The 21,663-nt window shown below is 44.7% G+C and overlaps 1 protein-coding gene across 1 annotated transcript in view; it reads right to left on the reverse strand.

Annotated features, from left to right (window-relative positions):
* Positions 1-21,663, reverse strand: part of msi1b (musashi RNA binding protein 1b) — a 129,673-nt gene that overhangs the window by 7,090 nt on the left and 100,920 nt on the right. Inside the window, exons 8-12 of the mRNA XM_020515901.2 lie at positions 5,146-5,228; positions 4,133-4,250; positions 3,238-3,318; positions 2,963-3,082; positions 239-304 (exon numbers count right to left, since the gene is read on the reverse strand). Coding sequence (XP_020371490.1) covers positions 239-304; positions 2,963-3,082; positions 3,238-3,318; positions 4,133-4,250; positions 5,146-5,228 — 468 coding nt within the window. The remainder of the gene's footprint in view (positions 1-238; positions 305-2,962; positions 3,083-3,237; positions 3,319-4,132; positions 4,251-5,145; positions 5,229-21,663) is intronic.

Raw genomic sequence — 21,663 nt, forward strand, 5'->3', positions numbered from 1 at the left:
AGGGGAGAGTGGTGAGACCCCGGAGTGGGGGCAGGGGAGAGTGGTGACCCTAGAGCGAGAACAACCCCAGAGCGAGTCTGGGCCAAGTGCATTTCCAGTGTGTGGCTGATCCCATAGTCGGCACAGAATGAGGATTACTCTGGGATCTGACCCTGCAGCCTGTTGGAGGGGTTTGATGTGACAACATTTTGGATAGCGTTAGATTCTACTGTGTGTTCAAACTCCCCGCTGGCCTTACCTGTCCCTCGAACCACCGCCGCTGCTGCAGCTGCTGCCATCGGGCCATATGCAGTCAGGGGGATTGCTGAGAGAGAGAGAGACACACACAGAGATCAATACAAATCCCCAGGATCCACCAAAAAAACCGTCTCAGGAGCATTGACCAGCAGTTAGGTATCACAGATACCACCCTCCATCAGCCCACTTCAGCAGAGGCCTGAGGTCTTCCAGCTGCTCGAAACAATCTGACCCTGGCACCACACAAAGAAAGCCAGACAAGACAAGACAACAATCTGACCCTGGCACCACACAAAGAAAGCCAGACAAAACAAACTCCCCTATGACCATCTGTTTACCATGTCCCTGCTCCAGCTCCAGTTTCAGATGTATTATAAACACAGTTTGTGCCTCGACACCCACAAACTGTCTTCACACAGACATTATTCTGCGTTTACAGTAAATTGATACTTTCTGGTGAGTCACTTGGACATGTAATTGAACTATCCAGACGTGGGGAAACCACAGGTTTGTTGCCCAGTCTACGAAGAGCTAGATGGTCTTAATCTGAATAGGGGAACGAGATTACATTCAAAACAACTGGTTTCGATATGTCAGGGTTAAATTTAGAATCAGAGCCACAGTCCCTGCACCCTGCCCCACCTCCCCAAATACACAGTGATCCCAGCAGTACTGACCAGTCAACACTGGCACCCTGTGGTGACTCTCACATGTTTAAATGATGTGCCAACACTCCCTGGCAAGAGTTCAGATGCCTCATGCCCATTGTGAAACTACTCTTATACTCAGTAGTCAGAAGAGGGAAAGAGGAGATAATGTTAGAATATTCAAGCCTACAATTGTTGCAATCTGTATGCAGATCCTAGACTGGCAAATACCTCCACAACTAGCCTCAATGGTGAGTTCTCCCTCACTAAACCAGTTTGAGCTGTTACAGAAGGTGATCACCTGGCAATGAGTCACAGTCTAGCTCATTGAGTGTCAGCTTTAGGGTTGTCAGATCTCAGTTACCCTGCTGGGACCGAGAACCCGTGAGCTGGGTGTACAGCACAGTCCCTGCGACTTCAAAACAGAAAATCAGGCAGCGAGGTTAAACACAAACTCATTCGAAAGGCAGGGGATTTGAAACTGCAGCAGCTGGGATTTGTGAACAACACTGCCACCTAGTGAACACACATTCACATTAATGCCAGCCCACCGAAATAAGTCATGTCTTCGTCCCTCCGCAATTTTAGTAAAATTGTAGAGTCGGGGGTGGGTGGAAACAGAGGGTCTCAGCCAGTTTTTCCCAGTGATTCTCCCAAAAACCAATCGCAAACACTCCTTAGCCAATCAGCACAGCTTCAATTACAATCCAGCAATTGGCTCAATAATTTTAGGGCCTGAATTCTCCCGTGTGCCAGCCCCCCACCCCACATGCCAGGCCTTGTTACCACATAGTCTGCCATTACACACCCCCTGTTGTTAGTCACTAACAGTCCCCATTAACAACTATTCACCCTCCCAGCCTGATCTTTAGCAACTCCTTTGTCTGTCCAACTGTCTTTCTCTCTCTTTGGGCTCTATCTTATTGTTTACTCCTTACCCCACCCACCTCCCCATTTTCTGCATAGAAACTGACGTTTTCCCAGCCACCATCAGTTCTGAGGAAGGGTCACCGGACCCGAAACGTTAACTCTGTTTTCTCCTTCACAGATGCTGCCAGACCTGCTGAGCTTTTCCAGCAACTTTTGTTTTTATTTCCACTTTGGCAGTGCCCTCAGGGTCAAGGATGACTTGCTTCCTTGGGGTGATTCTGCAGTGGCCAAGTCATCCAATCCTGCAGAAGCAGACTCTGCCACAGGAGGGGCCGGTGGTGTGTACGAGGGAGGGAGGGTGGGAGGGACACTTTGGATTCTGCTCTACATGCTGCACTCAGTGACCCTCAAAGTGGTTGGTGCCTTTGTGGAAGCTTCTTCTCCAGTGCGTGCATTTCAGGGGCAAATGATTCCCACGTGTCAGCAGGAATGTTGCATTTGTTAAGTGATGTTTTCGAGCCGTCCCTATAGCGTTTTCTCTGTCCATCTAGTGATCAATTCTCATTGCGGAGGTCGGAGTAGAGCAGTTGCCTTGCGTTGGGTGCATGGACAATGTGGCCCGCCCACATGTGTGACCAGTGCCTTGATACTGAGGATATTAGCATGGGACAGAAAACACACACCATGCTGTTGGCTGTACTGTCAGTGGGTGTGCAGGATTTTGGTAAAAGGTAATAAAGAGATAGTATATTGTAGAGTATGAGAAAGTATCAAAAATGTAAAATATTTCATTACATTTGTTCCCACTTAAATAACAGTGCAGCTGTTTGTAAAGTGAAGGGACACATATGCTGAGCATGAATGACCCAACGCCACTCTCTCCCTAAACAAAAAGGTGCTGCTTCTCTCTGGAGAAAGAAGAAGTGAGCCTGTGGCACGTGTGGTGGTTGTTGTGGGGGGAGCGTATTCACTTTGACAACAGGGAGGTAACTAGGCTCTTCTGGTTGGTTTTAACATTGTTGGTACAAACTATACCACACCCAGGTCATGACCCTTCCAGCACTTCTGTCACACCTGGATTTTTAAGAAAGTATAAACACACAAAATACTCTTCTTCACTAATTAAATTATACACGTGTGGCGGTCAGAGCAAATGGAGGCTGGACAGAGTGCTAAAGACAAGCGAGTCCCATCCTACACAGACTCACCTCCCGTTGGCCAGTCCTGGAGCAGCATCGATGGGGGCCACTGGGAGGTTTGCACCCCAGACTGGCCTGCCCGCCCAGCTGAAGATGGAAGGGTGGTGGCCGGAGGCAACAGTAAGGGACCTGGAGAGGGGAACAGAACCGAGAGAAAGGTTAAACCTCACAATTGACAAAAGTCCATCCTCTGAAAACAGGGGAGATTTTACTAATTAATCTCAAGAATGGGGTGTTATGAGCTCAGCATTGTCAAACCTGTTGGCACCAACACAGCAACATACCGGGAAACTGGTAGGTGTAACCGGGAGCGAGTCCTGTGTAACCACGACTTGCATATGAAGCAGCCTGGAAGCCTGGGTACCCTGCAAGAGAAATGACAAATTCACAAGACCACCATTGAAACGTGTTCTCACAAACAAGCTGCAGAATCAGTCTGAATGACCAACCTGCTGCACAAAGCATGGTCAAGAAAGACCAATATCAGGAGAGGCCAGAAGTGATTATCATTCCACTGTCAGCCAATCCTTGCATGTGCTCTGCTCCCCCCCACCTCACCACCATCCCACCCCCCAACACAAAATAGGGCCAGGAAGCAGCTGGGTAACAGGGTGAAAGAACCCTCCAGTCCAACGCAGTGACCTGGGAAGGAGGAGCCACAGGATTTACAATCCATGTTAGGGCCTAATACTCAGAGTCCTCATCTCCAGTACCACAGATTGCAAGACTGTTACTGTTGCTGGGAAGAGCCGGGTTTATAGGGACTCTGGCCTGGCTTTCTCTCAATAAACCCCAGGCAGCACCTTGACCTTGAAATTAGCTAGAGGTCAGAGAAAGTTGGTGGGGTAGTACTAAGCAAAGGGAAGAGGTTGAGCACATGTGGGGGAAAACAGGAAGAGGGACCCTCGGTATGCCAGGAGGAAGGTAACAGGGATTCAGCCCGGGGTGGTGGGGTTTGAGGGCTGAGAAGAAATCGCCTGATGTGCAAGTGCCCCTCTGGGGAGGGGCAAGCGTAGAGCAAGGGTCCCCTCAAACCGACGTAAGGAGAGGACAGAGTGGTCCTGGCCATGTGTGGGGAGGGGAGAGGGTGTACAAGGGGACAGAGGGACCTGCAAAGAGATTCTAGCATCCAGTGAATGCTCCAATTCACTGTGTGATCAACAGCAATATCACTCCTACCTAGCATGCCAATGCCCAACATGAAGGCATCCATCCCATAGGGCATCACTCGAGAACGACCTCTGGCGGTCCCTGTTGGTGACATCACCTCCTTGGGCTGGGCCTTCTTACACTCCACCTACAGCATATCAAACAGTGCTGTTAGCTCTATTTTACAGTGACTAGATACTGCCATTCTCTCACACACACAATTGCGCAGGAAGTACACAGCATAGGAACAAGAAGAAATAAGAACACTGACTGGAGCTTTCAAGAGAGTAATGGCCAAACAGTAACTCTTGGCATTGGCATCTGAATGGGCCAGTAAAGAGATGAAGCAGGTAAACTACAGCTGGACTCTGCTCCCAGGTTAGGACTCTGATAACCATTAGCCAGAATTCTCAGACCTGATCACTGTCCATCAAATGATGCCGGAAAAAAGACATGTTAGCATGAGGAGAGGGTGATTTACTGCCTCTCCCTCAAACAAATGTTTACTGCCCAAATCAACAGACTGACAACATGGTCTCCTGTGCCATGTCCTGGAACAGTCTCCAGGCATAAATGGACAGTGAGCTAGAGGTAAGCAAAGCAACTCACTGGGTCTCTTAATCCCACATGAAATCCTCTAACATGTATTGCAAGGCCCAGGAATGATTTGTTTTTTTGCAATTTTTCTCAACATTTGAATTGTCAAAACTTTGGAGTGTTAGCCCAGAAACGGACTCCTAAAACAGAGCCAGAAAACATCCTACTATGGTGAGGCCAAGGAATACTGTTGGCAGTTGGGAGGGAATGACTCTCCGGAATATAAATATTTGTCAAAAATTGCACTCAGGTTTGCTTCAAAACCACACAAACTCCTCCACCCCGTGCACATTGCCACAGGCAACTTCTGCCCAGCTCACCACCAAATATGGCCTGTCTGCCCAGGCCAATCATCACATGGACGCTCCCCACCTCAGACTGTCTCATACAGTCCCTGTGCAACATTGTAACACACGGAGCAAGTGACCTCCCATTCCCACACTCACCATTTTGTTGTTGATTTCATGGAAGTGAATCTCACACACTTTCTCCACAATATCTTCACTCTCAAATGTCACAAACCCAAAGCCTGAAACAGAATCAAAGGGTTTGGAGGCTTTAACAACAGTGAACCCTCTTCTCAGTGACCCGCTGGTCAGGCTCCATTACTCAAACACTTGCCATTTGCCAGAGGAACAGAAATGGAGATGTTACTGTTCACAATAACAAACTAATTAAAATGGCATTAATATTTAGATATTGTACCCTCTGGTGCCTTACCCAGCCAATTATGTACAGCTGGCTTTTCAATTTGATCATATCGTACCCAGTTGTTGGGGACGGTTTTAAAACTCACCAAGATTCTCTTGGCAGTACCTTCCACACTGACACCCTCTACTGTCTAGGACAAGGGCAGCAGATACCTGGGATCACCTCCAACTTAAGTTCTCCTCCAAGCCACACACTATCCTGACTTTGGAACTATATCATGATCACTGACGCGGAGTCAACATCCTGGATACTCCCCCCACTTTAATAGCACTATAGGGGTTCCTACACCCCAAGAGTTTCAGTGATCCGAGAAGACTGCTCACCAGCAGATTGTCAAGGTCATTCGGGATGGGCCAGTAAATGCTGGCTTAGCCAGCGACACCGATATCCTGTGAAAGAATATGAACAGATAAATGCTGGGACAGGAAGGCACGAGGTTTAAGCATCCAGCTCTTGCTGAATTAACTGAACTAAGGAAATACAAGTCTGATCTCGTAAATATACAAGATCAGGGAGTAAAGGCATTTTTTTTTTTTTTCAAAAGATTAAAGGATTCAATCAGAAACTATTTCCTCTGCTGGGGAGACCAGACCAAGCAGTCATGATATTAAAAATCAAGATAGATCTTCCAGGAGGTGATGTCACGAAGCAATTATGTAAGAAATGCTGCAATTCTCATCCCTTGAGAAATTGACGATGATTGGTCAACTGAAAATTTTAAAATTGTGATTGATGGGTTTTTTTTATGCAAGTGTATGAAAGCAGCAGGCACCAAGACAGATCAGCCATTATCTAACTGGAAGGGTTGTACAGGTTTGACGGGCTGACTGGCCTTCTCCAGCTCCTATACTTCTAGACCAGTATGGGACCTCCAAGTGGTCTTAGAGACTCCATGCAAGGAAGTGAAACTTATTGGGGCCACGGATACAGATAGTCACTAATTAACCCACCAGGGAACTCAGGAGAACCTCTTTATCCAGTGACTCATTAGCGAGGAGCTTGTTGTCACACGGTGTAGTTAAGGTGAATAGTGTCCACGCGTTTAAGGGAAAGCTGGATGCATTTGAGAAAGAGAAAGGAGTAGAATGATATGAAATTGTGAAGGTGTGAGCAGTGTAAATGCCTGCACTGACCAAATGGGACACTGTGTAACATTAAGGGATAGAATCCTTCCCTCTACTGGATCTTTCTCACCTCGTACACATGGTACAAAACCAACCCTCGCAGGGGAACCAACAACCATTCCAGACACCCCGAATCGAGGGCTGGGAAACTGCCCACACAGACATGGAAACCAGGGGTCAGTGTGTTTTGTGTAAGTAGCCTGCATCCTGGAGGTGATCAGCAGTGAAGCGCAGTCAGTCGGATACCTAGCTAGGGCTACAGTGACAGTGTGATGCTCTTTGCAAGAACAGTGGGAAATAGGACAAGTGAAGGTCTGAATCATTCTGCAAAGCATGGACTGGGCAGCAGGGGGCTCTCGGGGACCGGACAGGCTGATAGATTTCCCAAAGCTCACTTCAGGAGTTGATCAGAACTCCTACAAACTGAAAGATTCCTCACTCACCTCAGCTGATGTTACAGAAAGTATAAAATATTGCTGAGAAGGAGACGGTGTGTCAGGTACACTAGCAAAGCTAAATTTCTCCACATGCTTTCCACCCTGTCCACAACTCTAACCCAACAGGAGACCATGGTTCATGTAGAACAGAATTATAAACTGGTGTTTACAACCAGAATTGTCACTGCTGATCAATGATTAAGGCCTCCACAGAAGGTTTGGGCTCAATTGTAATGTTAAACAACACTGAAGGTCCACCATTTGCTCAAAGACTGAAGGAGTAGATATGGAAAAGATGTTTCCTCTTGTGGGAGAACCTAGCACCAAGGGATCATAATTTAAATGTAAGACATTGCTCATTTAAGACAGAGGAGGGGGAAAAAATTGTGTGTGTCTTTGGAATGCCCTTCTTCAAAAGGCAAAGGTAGATAGATTTTAGATTACCAAGGGGATGAAGATTATCGGGGATATGCAGAGTAGAGTGGAGGTACAATCAGATCAGCCATGGTTTTACCAAAGAGCTGAGTGGCCAACTCTTGTTACTTGTTCGTATGTTCATAAATCATTGAGCGCGTACAGCTGTAAACCTAGCAAGTTATAAACAAATAAATGCTTCAGTAGGTTCAGGTGTCTGAGGCAGGAGGAGAAGGTGACAGGATCATAGTGAGATCTGCTGATATGTTTGAATACCGAACTCTAATACACCCAAGTCTTTAATTATATTCTGTGTGCTTTCTGAAGATCTGCACAGCTTGATCGACTCAAAGGGAGACAGAATCAGCAGTAATGGAATGCTCAGTTGTCAGCTCTCCCCTCCAAGACACACATACACATCTAGTTCAGGCAAACTTATATCACATACCAAGGCAGACTTTAAACCCTGTCAGACCCTAGCACAGTGGTCATCTTACTGGACTACTTATAGTCTTTGACGAATGCTCTAGAAAGAGGAATTCAAATGGCACCTGGCAGAATTCCAATACAATTAATTAACAAACCTGGAATAAACACTGGTCTTGTTAATGATTATGAAATGAGTGGATTTTAAAAGCCTGCAAATGTTCTGACATCCTTCCTTGGTTTGACCTACATACAACTCCAGACCCAAAGCCATGTGGCTGACCCGAAACTGGCCTGGCCATCATATCAAAGCATTACAGAAAGTAGAAGTGTGTGTATCTTACACCACATGGACTGAAGTGGTTCAGGAAAGTCATCACCATCTTTTCAAGGACAATTAGGGATGGGTAATAAATACTGGGCCCAGTTGGCGTCTCTCATAATCCATGAATTAATATAAAAATAACCCCCAAAATACTTGGATAGCAAATGCGCAGCCTGAATTCCCCAATAGCCTGAGAAGGGTAGCAAAAGTTTCCTAAAGTCCACTTCAGGCAGACTGGATACACTTTGAAGCTGTGTAAAGTGGCAATGGTGAAGTGTTGGGACACAGTCGACAGCGTCTACCATTGAGCAGTAATTGGAATCGTGCTCTCACATCTGCTCAATCTCTGCCATCAATAATTCATCTACAACTCTGTTCACATGAATAATGCAAACTGCTGCAGGTTGGACCCCTTTGTCCAAACCATTCCCCAAGTGTTAAACAACGACCATCAGTGCTCTATTTGCCACTTCTTTCCTGCACCAAACATATGCCGTCTCACAGGATTCACAGAGCTTGAAGTCTATTGACTCCCAGGGCCACACGGTCCGGTCGATCCTCTGAGGCTACACTCCTACCATTTCATTTGCTTTTCCTTGCAATTTCCTGTAACACGAAGAATTGGTCTGTTCACCATCAGTGCAGCACAGAACCTGGAGAATTTTCACTAACTACACTAAATGGACAGCATCAGTTCACCATCACCTTCTCAAGGGCAACTAGGGATGAGCAACAGTGCTGGCCCAGCCAGGGACACCCATTTCCCATGAACAAATAAAAATAACTATGCTTTGGTACATGGGGTTGCAATGTTCAACTCTTGACAAGGGATCGCAGGCAGAAAAGACTAGGCTTGGAAGTGGATACAATGCACATTCACCACAATGATGCTGGGTTAAATTATGAGATCAGGTCACACAGACTAGATCTGCATTCCTGCAAGTTTAGAAGATTGATCTAATTGAGGTGTTTAAAGAGATAAAATATTTTTATTTCATTCACTCTCAGGTGTGGTCAGGCTAGCAGTTATTGTTCATTCCTAATTGCCTTTGAGAGGATTACACAGAGCCATTTCCTTAAACCACTGCAGTTATTAGTTGCCTTGAGGTGTGATAAACAGGCTGGCTCGCAAAGTCATTTCAAGTGGAGGTTAACAGTCAACCACATTGCTGTGGGTTTGGCCAGACAAGGTAAAAATGGCAGATCTCTTTTCCTGAAAGATGCAAGCAAAGTTGATGGGTTTTCTGCAATAATTCAGTAGCTATGTGACCACCAGGAAGCAAATATTAATTCTCTAGCTGGAAGGGTGAGATCAAAGCTCATGTCTCAGTCATCAGACCAGGCCCCTCAGGTTTACCAGTCCAGTAACATAATCGTTATGCTATCACATTATGTATCATCTTTTGGTAGAATTTAACAATTTCTTCTAATGGGGAAATCTATAACAAAGAAACATTAGAAATAGGCCATTCAGGAAGCACTTCATGAAGATTTTTGGAAATTTGAAAATCTCTTTTCCCAAAGGGCTGCAGTTGCCAATCGACAAATGGAGATTTTGAGACAGAGATCAATGGAATTTACATTACACAAGGAGCATCGAGGAATATGGAGTAACTCCAACAGCGGCAAAATGGAATAGCAGCACAGGCTCATGGGACTGAATGGTCTACTCCTGGTCCTATGTTGCAGGACTGTTTCTGGCAGCGTCAATGAGAATAATGGTGCTGGTGCCATGTAACTCTTCTCAGTGGCTGGTTAGTTGGCCGATCCACACAATGCACATGTTAGCAGCAGAGATCACCACCTCTAGTAGTCACCTCTACCAACACTAACCTGATAATCGCTTGTTTAAATGGGTCACTTCAACATCTCATTATCCACTAAGTGGCAAAGCCCAGGTACCAACAAAACTGAAAACCTTTAAACCATCCTATAACTACCTCTCTATGATCAGAGGTGAGCAATACTGAACCGCAGTTACACTGTCTCCAAACACCAAACTAAGTGTGCCAGTTCCACTGGAAACCCTGTAACTTGTTTTACGCACAGTGTGTTTTTGTCCTTGGATCTCAGGAGAATGTTTTATTTTTAAATTCAGTCAGAGGTTGAGTGTGGCACTGACAAGGGCAGCGTTTATTGCTTTTCCTTGTTACTCTTTATTGTGGTGGACCTTCATTAACCACTGACCGGTGGTCTTGATACAATAATGGAGCCTGTTTAGCCCACTTCAGAGGGCAGCTAACAGTCAACTACATGGTGTAGGGAAGCACCTCAGGATACAGCAGGACTAGGTGAGAACAACAGGTTTCTGTCCCTATATGGACTTGGTGCACCAGTGGGTGTGAAAGCCAAACTGATCCCCCCCATTTTGAGGTCACTTTTACCAATACCAATTCCTTATTATTCCCGACAAAGCCCGAAGAACTACGAATGCTGGAAATCAGAAATAAAAGCAGAAATTGCTGGAAAAACTCAGCAAATGGTCTGTGAATTTATGCTTCGACTCCACAGATGCTGCCAGACTTGCTGAATTTTTCCCAGCAATTTCTGCTTGTATTTCTTCATTTTATTTGAAACAAAGAACTGAATTTAAATTTTCAGCCCACATGCACTCTCTACAGGGGTGGAAACTGACCAGAATGACCCAATGGTCCACCTACTACTATAACCATTCCTCCTCCCCCCCTCCTCTGCACCCCATCAGTAACACAGGAAAGTCCATGTGCAGACATCAGGTGAACAGGGAATGACAATAACTTGAGAGAGAAGAAATTAAGATAGCTGGCAAAATTCTCAGGGAAGTGGGCAGATGAGAATTTTATTTTATGCACCAAAGTGCAATGTTTTTGCATTCATTGCCTTAAAAGGGTGAGGCAAGTAGATTCAATTATAACCTCCAAATGGGAATTTGATCCTTGAAGTGGAAAATGAAAGCCGTTAGGGATTTTGTTAAAAGCAAGCTTAATTTTTTTTGATGAAGTAACAGAGAGGGTTGAAGAGGGTAGTGTGGTTGATGTAGTCGACATGGATTTGCAAAAGGTATTGAATAAACTATCACCTTACAGATGTGTTAGGCAAAACTGGAGGCTGCAGAATAAAAGGGACAGCTCCAGTATGGATGCAAAACGGTGCACCTCCTGCCACTGGCAGAGGAAGCCAACACCACTGAGATCACATGTGTCAAGAGCCAGAAGCTGGTGCTCACTCGGCCATATGAACATCGATGGTGCCACTGACACTCAAGAAACCCTTGCCACGCACGCTTCATTCACTGCTCCCCTCAGCATTCTGTTTGCCACTTCACCCTGTGCCACTTTCTCCCTGAATCTGGCACTTTGCTCACTGCCCACATTGCTACTTCCCTGGTCACTCTGCTCCTGACCCTCCGCCCCCATTGCTTCTCCTGCACTGGCCACCTTGCTCCATTGCTTTTCAGGGCAGTGAACAGTGCAGCAGCACAGAGGCAAACAGGAGAAAGGCATTGAGGGGTCAGGAGTGAGGCAGAAAAGTATGTGCAGTGGGGCAGTGAGCAAATTGTGATCCCAGGATTCAAATTCAATTAAAACATTTGCAAAGTACTTATTTCATTGCTCCTACTCTTTGCTGCATGGACTTCCCTGCTGCACTGTTGGCAATGATATCACAAGCACTACAACTACATGGGTGGTGAATGCAGCTCCTGCAGTTGCAGTGGCAACAATTGCAGGTTCCACAGGCATCAGGGCAAGGATCCTAGCTCTGCCTGATACACATTAACGACCCAGAGACTTTGGTGTAGAGGACCCAATTTCAAAATCTGCAGATTATACAAAACCTGGAAATATTGTGGACTTTAATGAGATTAGTGAAGATATTTGAAAGGGCACAGGAAAGATTCACAAGAAGGTTCCAGGATGAGGAAATGCAGTCGTAAAGAAAGATTGGAGAAGTTGGGTCTGTTCTCTTTGAAGAGAAGGTACAGAGGAGATTTAATAGAGGTTTTCAAAATAGCAAGGTTTCTAGACAGATTGATGGAAACTGTTCACATTGGTAGAAGCACTGTAAACCAGAAGGCACTGAATTAAGGTGATTGTTATTGGGAAAGGGCTATAGCCCATTATTAAGGAAGAGGAGGACCTTTAGAAAAGCTTAATACAAATGGAGTCAACATGGTTTTGTGAAAGGGAAATCATTTGACAAATTTGCTAGAGCTCTTTCAGGATATAACGAGGAGAGCTGATAAAGGGGATCTGGTAGATGTGGTGCATTTACATTTTCAGAAGGCATTCGATAAGATGCCACATAAATTATCGCACAGAATAGGAGCTCATGGTATTGGGGTAATCTATTAGCAGGAATTGAAGATTAGTTAGCACACAAAAGATGGGGAATCAAAATTTATGGGTCCTTTTCAACTTGGAACAATGTAACTAGCAGAGTACCATAAGGATCAGTCCTAAGTATTCCAGTAATTTCTATCCATTTAATTCCTTAGAGGAGGGGGCAGAGTGTAAAGTATTCACATTTGCTGGTGCTACAAAAATAGGTAGGAGGGCATGCTGTGACGGAGAGAAAAGGAATGACTGGACGAAAACCCAGCAGGTAGAGTTTAATGGAGAAAAATGTATGAAGTCACGTACTTTACTAAGGAGAATTAAAGGGTAGACAGTTGTTTAACTACAGAAAGAAAGTGCAGCACAGAGGGACCTGGGTGTTCTAGTGTAAAAAAAAACATAAGTTAGCATTCAGGGTAGCAAGTATCTAAAAAGCCAAATGAAATTTTTGCCTTTACTGTTAGGGAACTGGAGTTTAAAAGCAAGGAAGTCTTACTTCAACTCTCTAGTGCCTTGATGGGGCCAGACATATATTACTGTGCACAGCTTTGGTCCCTGTGTATATATATATATTAGCCCTGCTACTTCACAGCAAGAGGGACCCAGGTTCGGTTCCACACTCAGGTGACTGTCTGTGTGGAGTTTGCCCATTCTCCCCCTGTCCATGTGCGTTTCCTCTGGGTACTCTGATTTCCTCCTACAGTCCAAAGATGTGCAGGTAGGGTGGATTGGCCACGCTACATTGCCCCATAATGTCCAGGGATGTGCAGGTTAGGTGGGTTAGCCATGGGAAAAGCAAGGTTACAGGGATAGAGTAAGGGGGTGGGTCGGGGTGGGATGCTCTTCAGAGGGTCGGTGTGGACTCAATGGCCTGCTCCCACACTGCAGGAATTCAATGATTCTGCATATATATACACACACACACACACACATAAAGAATAGGCATTGGAAGCTGTTCAAAAGAGATTCACTAAGCTGTTACCTGGAACAAAGGGGATGAACTTATCAAAAATAGGTGAACAGGTTAGGCCTTCATTCATGATAGTTTAGAAGACTGAGGAGTGATATTATTGACACATACAAGATTCTGAGTGCCTTGACAGAGTAGATATTGAGATGTTTTCACTAGTGGCGGAATCTCAGACCAGGGAACTCAGTTGCAGAACAAGGGGACACTCATTTAAAATTCATGCATGAAGGAAGTTCAATGCCAAAAGGGTAGTGAATGTCTGCAATTCTCTACCCTGGAGAGCTGTGGAAGCTAGATCACCGAAAGTATTTAAAAAGGAGGTAGACAGATTTTTTGAAAACAGAGGGGAATTGAAGCCCAGGGTAGATCAGCCATGATCTTGTCAAATGGCAGGTCATGTTTGAGGAGCCAAATGGCCTAACTTCTGCTTCAATTTCTAATCTAATGACGTGAAGAAATATTTAATTTTATGCAATGGATGGTTAGGAATCTGGAATACACTCTCAGTTGAAGAAAAGTTCAGTTGTTCCTTTCAAAAGAGAATTGAACAATTATCTGAAAATAAACAATCGCAGGGCTGCCAGGAGGGGTTGGGATAGTTGCTTTTATTAGAGAGCTGTTACAAATACAATGGGCCAAATAGCCACCTTTGATGCAATCACTCTACGAATCAATGAGAAGTAACTGCACAGCTCTCTCAAAGAACTGGCACAGGTACATCTGTTCAAATGTGAAGAAAGGGCACTTGATCAAGGCACAAGAGGACACCTGTAAATTGCTATCAGCTTCAGATGAGAAGCAACAGTAACATCTCAAACTGTGGAAATGGGAACATGCAGCTTCGAACACTTTGAAATTACGGACTTGGAGTACTCACAAGTAATTCTGTGTCATGAAATAATTAAAAGAAGTGGGAAACTTAAGGGAACACAGCCCTTCATAAGAACATGCAGCAAATTTAAATAGATGACCTGCTCCAACAGCCTGCTAGCCAGTACAGACCTGGAACAGAGTGTGGTGCAGGATGAAGCTTACAGTTCAGTCACACCCCACATCCTGCTGAGCCGCACACAGACAAAACTAAATGGCTCGCTGATCTCTCTCTTTGGTGTTAAAATCTTAAACACTACACTACCGAGAATGTGCCAACAGAAAGAACCATCCAAACAGAAAAAAACGTGTTTGCTGCATGTAAAAAGCTAAGCTCTGCCAGGCACAGGAACAGGAATTGTGTACGGATATCAATAGAGAATCTGTTTCATTTATTCTTTCATGGATGTAAGCATCACTGAAAAGGACAGTATTTGTTACCCATCCCTAATTGCCCTTGAACATTTCTATGGGTCGGAAGTCACATATAGGCCAGGTGGGTTTTTTTGTAACAACAAGCAATGGTGGCTCCATGATCACAATTATTGAGATGAACTTTAAATATCAGTTTTTTAAAATTCATTTGTATTTGAATGCCACCAGCTGCCATGAGATTCAAACACATGTCCCTCAAAGCGTTAGTCTGGGCACCCAGATTACAAGTTCAATGACACTATCACTGCACCATTACTCCTCAGGGGAATAAAAAACTTGGCAAAGGTAAGATGCAAGGTGAAAGGGTGGATTTGGTGGGTAGAGACAGATAGCTGCTTCAGGCAAAGGTTAGTAAGAAACAGAAGAGGGCAACGAAGTTGCAAAGTGGAACAGACAAGGGGATGGGGATGGGAGGGAGGAACGGAAAAGGGGAAAGACAGGGAGAGGAGGACATCAGAGGGGATTGGGAAGGCCTGCCACTAAGCTACAAAACTTACATTATGGCTTCTATTTCTTCTAACGTTGTCCAAATGGTGTTATTTGCCCTCTAATGTTTTTATTAATAGCCATTCCCAAAGCATGAGCCTTAAGCCAGGCCCATGGATCTCTCCCATAGTAAAAATTAGGAGGCAGAGAGCAGGAGCCAACGCAGTTTCTGAAATTCCTCACCTGCCCAGGGGCACTGGGGAAAAACCAGCCAGTGTTAATTCTTCACACTGGTCCTGTTGATCTGCAGTTAACAAAATGGGGCCCTTCTTGACCTGAGATCAATCACCCACTAAGATGATAGCAGCTTAACCCATTTGGAGCAGTCTCAATGCTGTGTCAGAACACTGTAGGTTCAAGCTCCATTACTAATTTATCTATGTAAGCTAGGTAGACCCATCAGTTCAAATGGCTATTGAAAAACTGATTTGATTTATTATTGTCACCTGTACCAAGATACAGTGAAAAGTATTGTTTTGCGTGCTAACCAGCCACAATAATAGAACAGAATGCAGAATACAGTGTTACAGTTACAGAGAAGTTGCAAAGATATATGAGAGGTCCAATCATAAATCTGATAACAGAGGGGAAGAAGCTGTTCTTAAATCTGTTGGTACGTGTTTTCAAACTTCTATATCTTCTGCTTGATGGAAGAGGGTGGAAGAGAGTACAACCAGGGTGCGAGGGGTCTTTGATTATGTTGGCTGCTTTCCTGAGACAGCAGGAAGCGTAGGTGGAGTCAACGGAAGGAAGGCTGGTTTTGTGATGGACTGGGATGTGTTCACAACTCTCTAATTTCTTGTGGTCCTGGCACAGCAGTTGCCATACCAAGCTGTGTTGCATCCGGATAGGATGCTTCCTATGGTGTGTCTATAAAAATTAGTAAGAGTCATTGCGGACATGCCAACTTTCCTTAGCCTTTTGAGGAAGTAGAGGCTTTAGTGTGTTTTCTTGACTGTAGGGTCGACGTGAATAGACCGGGACAGATTGTTGGTGATATTTACTCCTAGGAGTTTGAAGCTCTCGACCACCTCCACCTCAGCACCATTGATACAGACAGGGGGCATGTCCTCCACTCTGCACTGGATTTTGCTTTATAAGGAAAGGACTGCCAAGTCTCAACACCAATTCAAAAAAATCATCCACCAAGCCGCAAACACTTGTGGTCAGATTTTGTTCTACCAAGGCAGGTAGCTTGAAACTTCCTGACTTGCTGGACCTACCCCTGTGAAAACAAAATGCACCAAAGAGTGACAATTTGTGTTGCACTGGAATTGGAGAGATGGGAGTGGTATGGGAGTTGGGTTTACCAATCCACAATCTCAGTGTAGGCAGTCACTGCGGCGTTTGAGTGTCAAGGCAGGCTGGATGGAAGGTCTGATTCAGTTCTTTGGAAATTCAACCCTGGTGATTTAGAAGTTGCTAGGCCATTGAGCCCTCATACCCTGTCGTTCACTCCCAAAGTCCATCCTATCCAATTACCCAGCATCCAGCATGAGCAAACCTCAGCATCCACAGTGCAATGGAAAATAAACTTCTAACAGTCTTACACAGCTCTCACTCCTGCACATTTGACTGTGAAAAGACTTCCACTCATAGACCCATTCAAAAGCTTTTAAATCTCAGTGGCTAATCTCTGATAAAAAATAAACTTCAATTCAGATGCTGCAAATACAGTGAATCTTTTAATAGCCTGTTTAAGCTGTCAATCAATCTGAATTCCTGCTGACATAATTGCAGCTCTTGAAATCCAGCCAAACCCTCAATGACATAATAACAGCTCGCAGACAAATGTCAACAAATAAGTGTATTTAAATTACATAACCAAATTTATTTTTCTAACCTGCTCCAGATGGCCTAATGATTAAAACAGTTTGGCAGAGGATTTTATTTACAAACATTCAGTGACAAGTCAGCCTTTTTTTAAAAAAAAAAGTTTAAGGAGCAGAAGATTTTTAAACAATCTTCCAATATGACAGTGATGGATACCTTATTCCTCCTTCAAGAAAATTTGCATTTTCTCCATCATGGTTCCCACACTGCAGGTTAAGGCTCCTGAAACAGCCAAAAGGGGTTCTGTCTGAACTCAGGACCAAGTTCAAATTATCTTGCAAGTGTGGAATTCCTTTCCATGCCCTCCCCTGTTCGCCACCGGCAAATACTGGATTTGACAGGAACGGGAGTCAGCACTTCCATATCTAGGTCTCATCCACCATTTTACACTTCCACTGAGACTTTCCCACAGCACAAAAACTGGTCCTTGGTGAAAGGCACTATTTAAATTAATGTTTGTTCTTGTTTACTCAACCAGTAGGACGGAGGTTATAGAGAGAACTTTCACAATCCATAACTTTGTGTCAAAGCTCTATGAGAAGCAGGTTTCTTTCCATTGGAAAGCAATTTACAACTGGAACATTTTCTTTTGTTGTATGTAAATACTTGGCTTTTATCAACCTCTGTGTGTGTCTGTCTCTCTCTGTCTCAGAGTCTGTCTCTTTCTGCTTGTGTGTTTTTGGGAGTGTGTCCGGCCATATTAACCTGATAATTGCAAAGTCCAGCTTGCACAAGGAAGCCTGGCCTGCCTGCCTGCTGTTAATATATTGTGATGATGGACAGCTCCAGTCACGTTGCCATGGCTACAGGCCTCATTCCCAAATTACTGCGACAGATGTGGCGATGCTGGATGGAGTATAATCTGTGTATTCAGGGGCTAGGGTTGAGTCATTAAGGGAGGTCAGGGGTCAAAGAGGCCAGACTTCAAACACTGGGTGCCCACAAGCTGATCAATTAACGACAATTTTTTTTTTGGCTGCTGTTACTTAAGCCCTAGTTAATTTTTTAATGTGAAAACTGGATACACTTATTTCAAAGTTTGATCAAGGAATGCGGGTATGATTGCATTTAATACTGCTCCCTAATGAGTGGTTGCTAGGCTACTCTGTGTTTTGTGGGCTGGAGTCACCTACAGATCAGAGTATCTCTAAAGGACAGCAGCAAACCAGTCAGGGCCTCTAGTACTATGTAAAAAAAGTTACTTTGGACCATTTTTGCATCCTTATGGTTGAAATGCTAAACTCCAGAATTCAGACCATTTCACATTGGATCTTTATATTAATTGTCACTCATCTCTGTCCAACCCCAACATTATTGCCCCTTCTCTCTCCAGCAAGTCAGGATAAGCAGGCATCAGGCAGCACTGGCTAACTAGTAATTCCTTGCCACCTTGAAGACAGGCTTTAATGAGTGGTGTAGACCGATTGTCCCCTCTTATCCAAAATTATTACTTTTCGATTTATAAAGACTCCACACCCCTAGCTCCAAACTGAATATCAGAGCTTTCCCTCCGCAGCGACTAAGACCCTTTCTGCTCGACATGGGCAGTAAATATTTGCATCAAACTGCCCCATTGCCTGAGCTGACTGTCCAATTACTCGGCTATGACAACACAACAGCTGTCATTCAATCTAGATTCGAAGCAGATACACTTCATATCATATCAAATTACTTGGTTTTTAAGAGAACAGAAAAATGACTTTCAGCCCAACTGGTCTGCATCAGTGTTTACGTTCAACCAGAGCTTCTTCCAACCCTATTTGGGCAAGGAAATAATTACAATCTTTTTAAACCCCACCCCAAAAATGGCTGCCCCCTCCCAACACCGTTAAAACCCCTAAGGCACTGGGCATACATGCAAAGAGGCCTGAGGAAGGACCATGTTCAAATTTCCAAACTTGACTGCTCCAAAAGGAATAGCATCAGTTTAAACTGAGCACTAGCCATGTTGAGAAAAAAAGGGGAGAAGGTGCAAGCTGCGCTGTTCATGGTGCCAAATAAAGCACTCCCTGGACAGAGTACAATGGGCTGGTGTCAGCAAGTTTGACCTAGGCTTACCCGGCCTGGATTTACTCTGAAGCCACTGGCTGTCATAAGCAATTCATCAGTCTCCGCACAGCAAGGAGGTTTTATGCTTTTAGAGCCAAATGCCTGTCTCTCTAATTAGACAAACCAATACCTCTGCTCCTGTAGTCTCAGCAGCTTATACGGATCCAGTCAGCGCAGGTCACCTACTAAACATCCCCCAGGCTCTCTGTGAGCAGCTTACATCACAGAATGTTACTCATAGAGGAGGTGGCAAGGAGAGGATTTCTAATTTATCTCATTTTGCTTTTAAAGTCGTAATAAACTGATAGACTTGGCTTGTTGCCCCTCAAGTTTAGCGCAATGATAGGTGATCAAATTGAGATGCGCGAGACAATAACAGGAATTTGTGGGAATTCAAAACCTGAGGGGTAATTTTAACAGAGATAGTAGGAACTGCAGATGCTGCAGAATCTGAGATAACAAGGTGTAGAGCTGGGTGAATACAGCAGGCCAAGCAGCATCAGAGCACAGGAAGGCTGACGCTTCGGGCCTAGACCCTTCTTCAGAAAATTTTCTGAAGAAGGGTCTAGGCCCGAAATGTCAGCCTTCCTGCTCCTCTGATGCTGATTGGCCTGCTGTGTTCATCCAGCTCTACATCTTGTTATCTCGGGTAATTTTAACAGCTGGAGCTAGGCCAGTCAGCAGGACTGAATGAAGCCCTTTCTCACTGTGGAAGATCAGAGTCCATTGGAGCCTTGAAGGCTGAGATCAGTAAATTTTTTTGTCAGCTATGCAGAGCAACAACATTTCAGGAATCTAAATGTTGTGAAAACTGCCAGTTTTGGCTACATCCTGATACACAAAATTGTCCTAGTTTAAAGGATTTGTGACCCCATCTTCATTCCAGTAGAACTAAGTAGCCAGTGAATCAGGCTATTTGTGCAGATATCTGCCAATGGCATCTGTTCTATTGCTAAGTCATAATTAAGTACATTTCACAGACCTACTGAGCACATTCCGCCTGGGAAGAAATGGAGACTCCCAAAATGAATCCTCAGCACACTTAATATTTCCCTTCCATTGTATTGGTAGCACAGACAGTACGGATCACCTATCAGATTGTACTGTGCCCACCACCACTCAACCATGCCTTACAGTGGTCTTTTCCCCCCAAACCCCAATCTGTACAATGCTCACTACCACATTATCCATCACCCCCCTCTCCCATCCAAGTCCATACACCATTCCCTCTCTCCTCCACGTTAATTTTTCTCATTCTCCCCTTAGTCCATATGCCACGATCTTTCTTCTCCTTCATCAGTCTGTATGGCTCTATATCTCTTCCTCATTTGTTTAGCATTCTCCACCCCAGATCTACACAGCTCCCCCTCTCCCTACCTTCAGTCTGTGTGATGTTCACCCTCCCCATCACCCCAGTACGTACAGTGCTCTTTCTATCTCTTTCCCCTTCAGTCTGTACAACACTCTCTCTCTCTTCCCTCAGTTGTTCAGCACTTTCCCCCTTCCCCTTCAGTCTGCACAGCTCTCTTCCGTCAGTCCATTCAGCACAATTTCTCTGCATTTCCTGCCTAACCAACAACCTTTGCCCCATCATTCTGCCCAGAACCTTTGATCTGATGGGCTGTCCTTGATAACATTACACCCATATCACAGACACCCCCAGAGATGGGCGACTACAACAGTAAAACGTTCTGAAAATCATAGAGAACTTAGATGTATGAGTTGGAGACTGGAGAGAGAATGGGAATAGTTATGGTGGGAATTGGGAGAAATCAGATGAAAGATGAGTGATGGGGGGAAAGACAAGGGAAGATCAAAAACTAAGGAACCAGAAAATCAGAGATTGTTCCTGTGTGAAAGTCGGCAAGTGAGTGAGTGAAAGGAAAATGATTCAGGGCAAGGAAGTGCTGAGAGATTGGGTTGGGTAGAGGTTTACAAGACACAGAACCTCAGAGGCACAGAGCTGTAACACAGGACAACTCAAGTCATTCAGTGTCAGTTGCAGAAAAGGATTACATTAATGCTGGGATCAAGGCTGCTGAAACCTGGAATGAATACTGAAAACAATCAGCAAACAGGTTAGGGGCTCACATGACAGCATTCAGTTGGGGCATTCTTTTTTTTAATCTCAGGCTTCTCTCAGAACACTACGCCTTCACCCTGACAATCTGCTCTTTGTTTGGGCCCTGTAATCCATCCAGCTGTTTAGAAAGCTATCTTTTCTTTCCTTTTCATTCCCAGACATCATGTCCCATCCAGTTGTTCCCAGCTCCCTTTCAGAAATTACATGAAGTTCTGCCAGGAAGCATTTTAATAGCTTCTTTCTCCAACCTGTAACAGAACATGTCCACAGGTTTCAAAACACCAAGTAAACACTGACTGTGAGTGATGCACTCACAGGTGACTCGGTGAGTAGCACTCTCACTTTGGAACCAGAAGATTGTGGGTTCAAGTCCCACTCCAGAGCTTTGAGCACTTAATCCTGACAGACACTCCAATGCAGCACTAGGAAGGCATTGTTAGGGGTACTAACTTTTCGATAAGATGTTAAAGCTCTCAGATTGAAAATGC

The sequence above is a fragment of the Rhincodon typus genome, chromosome 24 (genome assembly GCF_021869965.1).
Source record: "Rhincodon typus isolate 14 chromosome 24, sRhiTyp1.1, whole genome shotgun sequence".
Lineage (NCBI taxonomy): Eukaryota > Metazoa > Chordata > Chondrichthyes > Orectolobiformes > Rhincodontidae > Rhincodon > Rhincodon typus.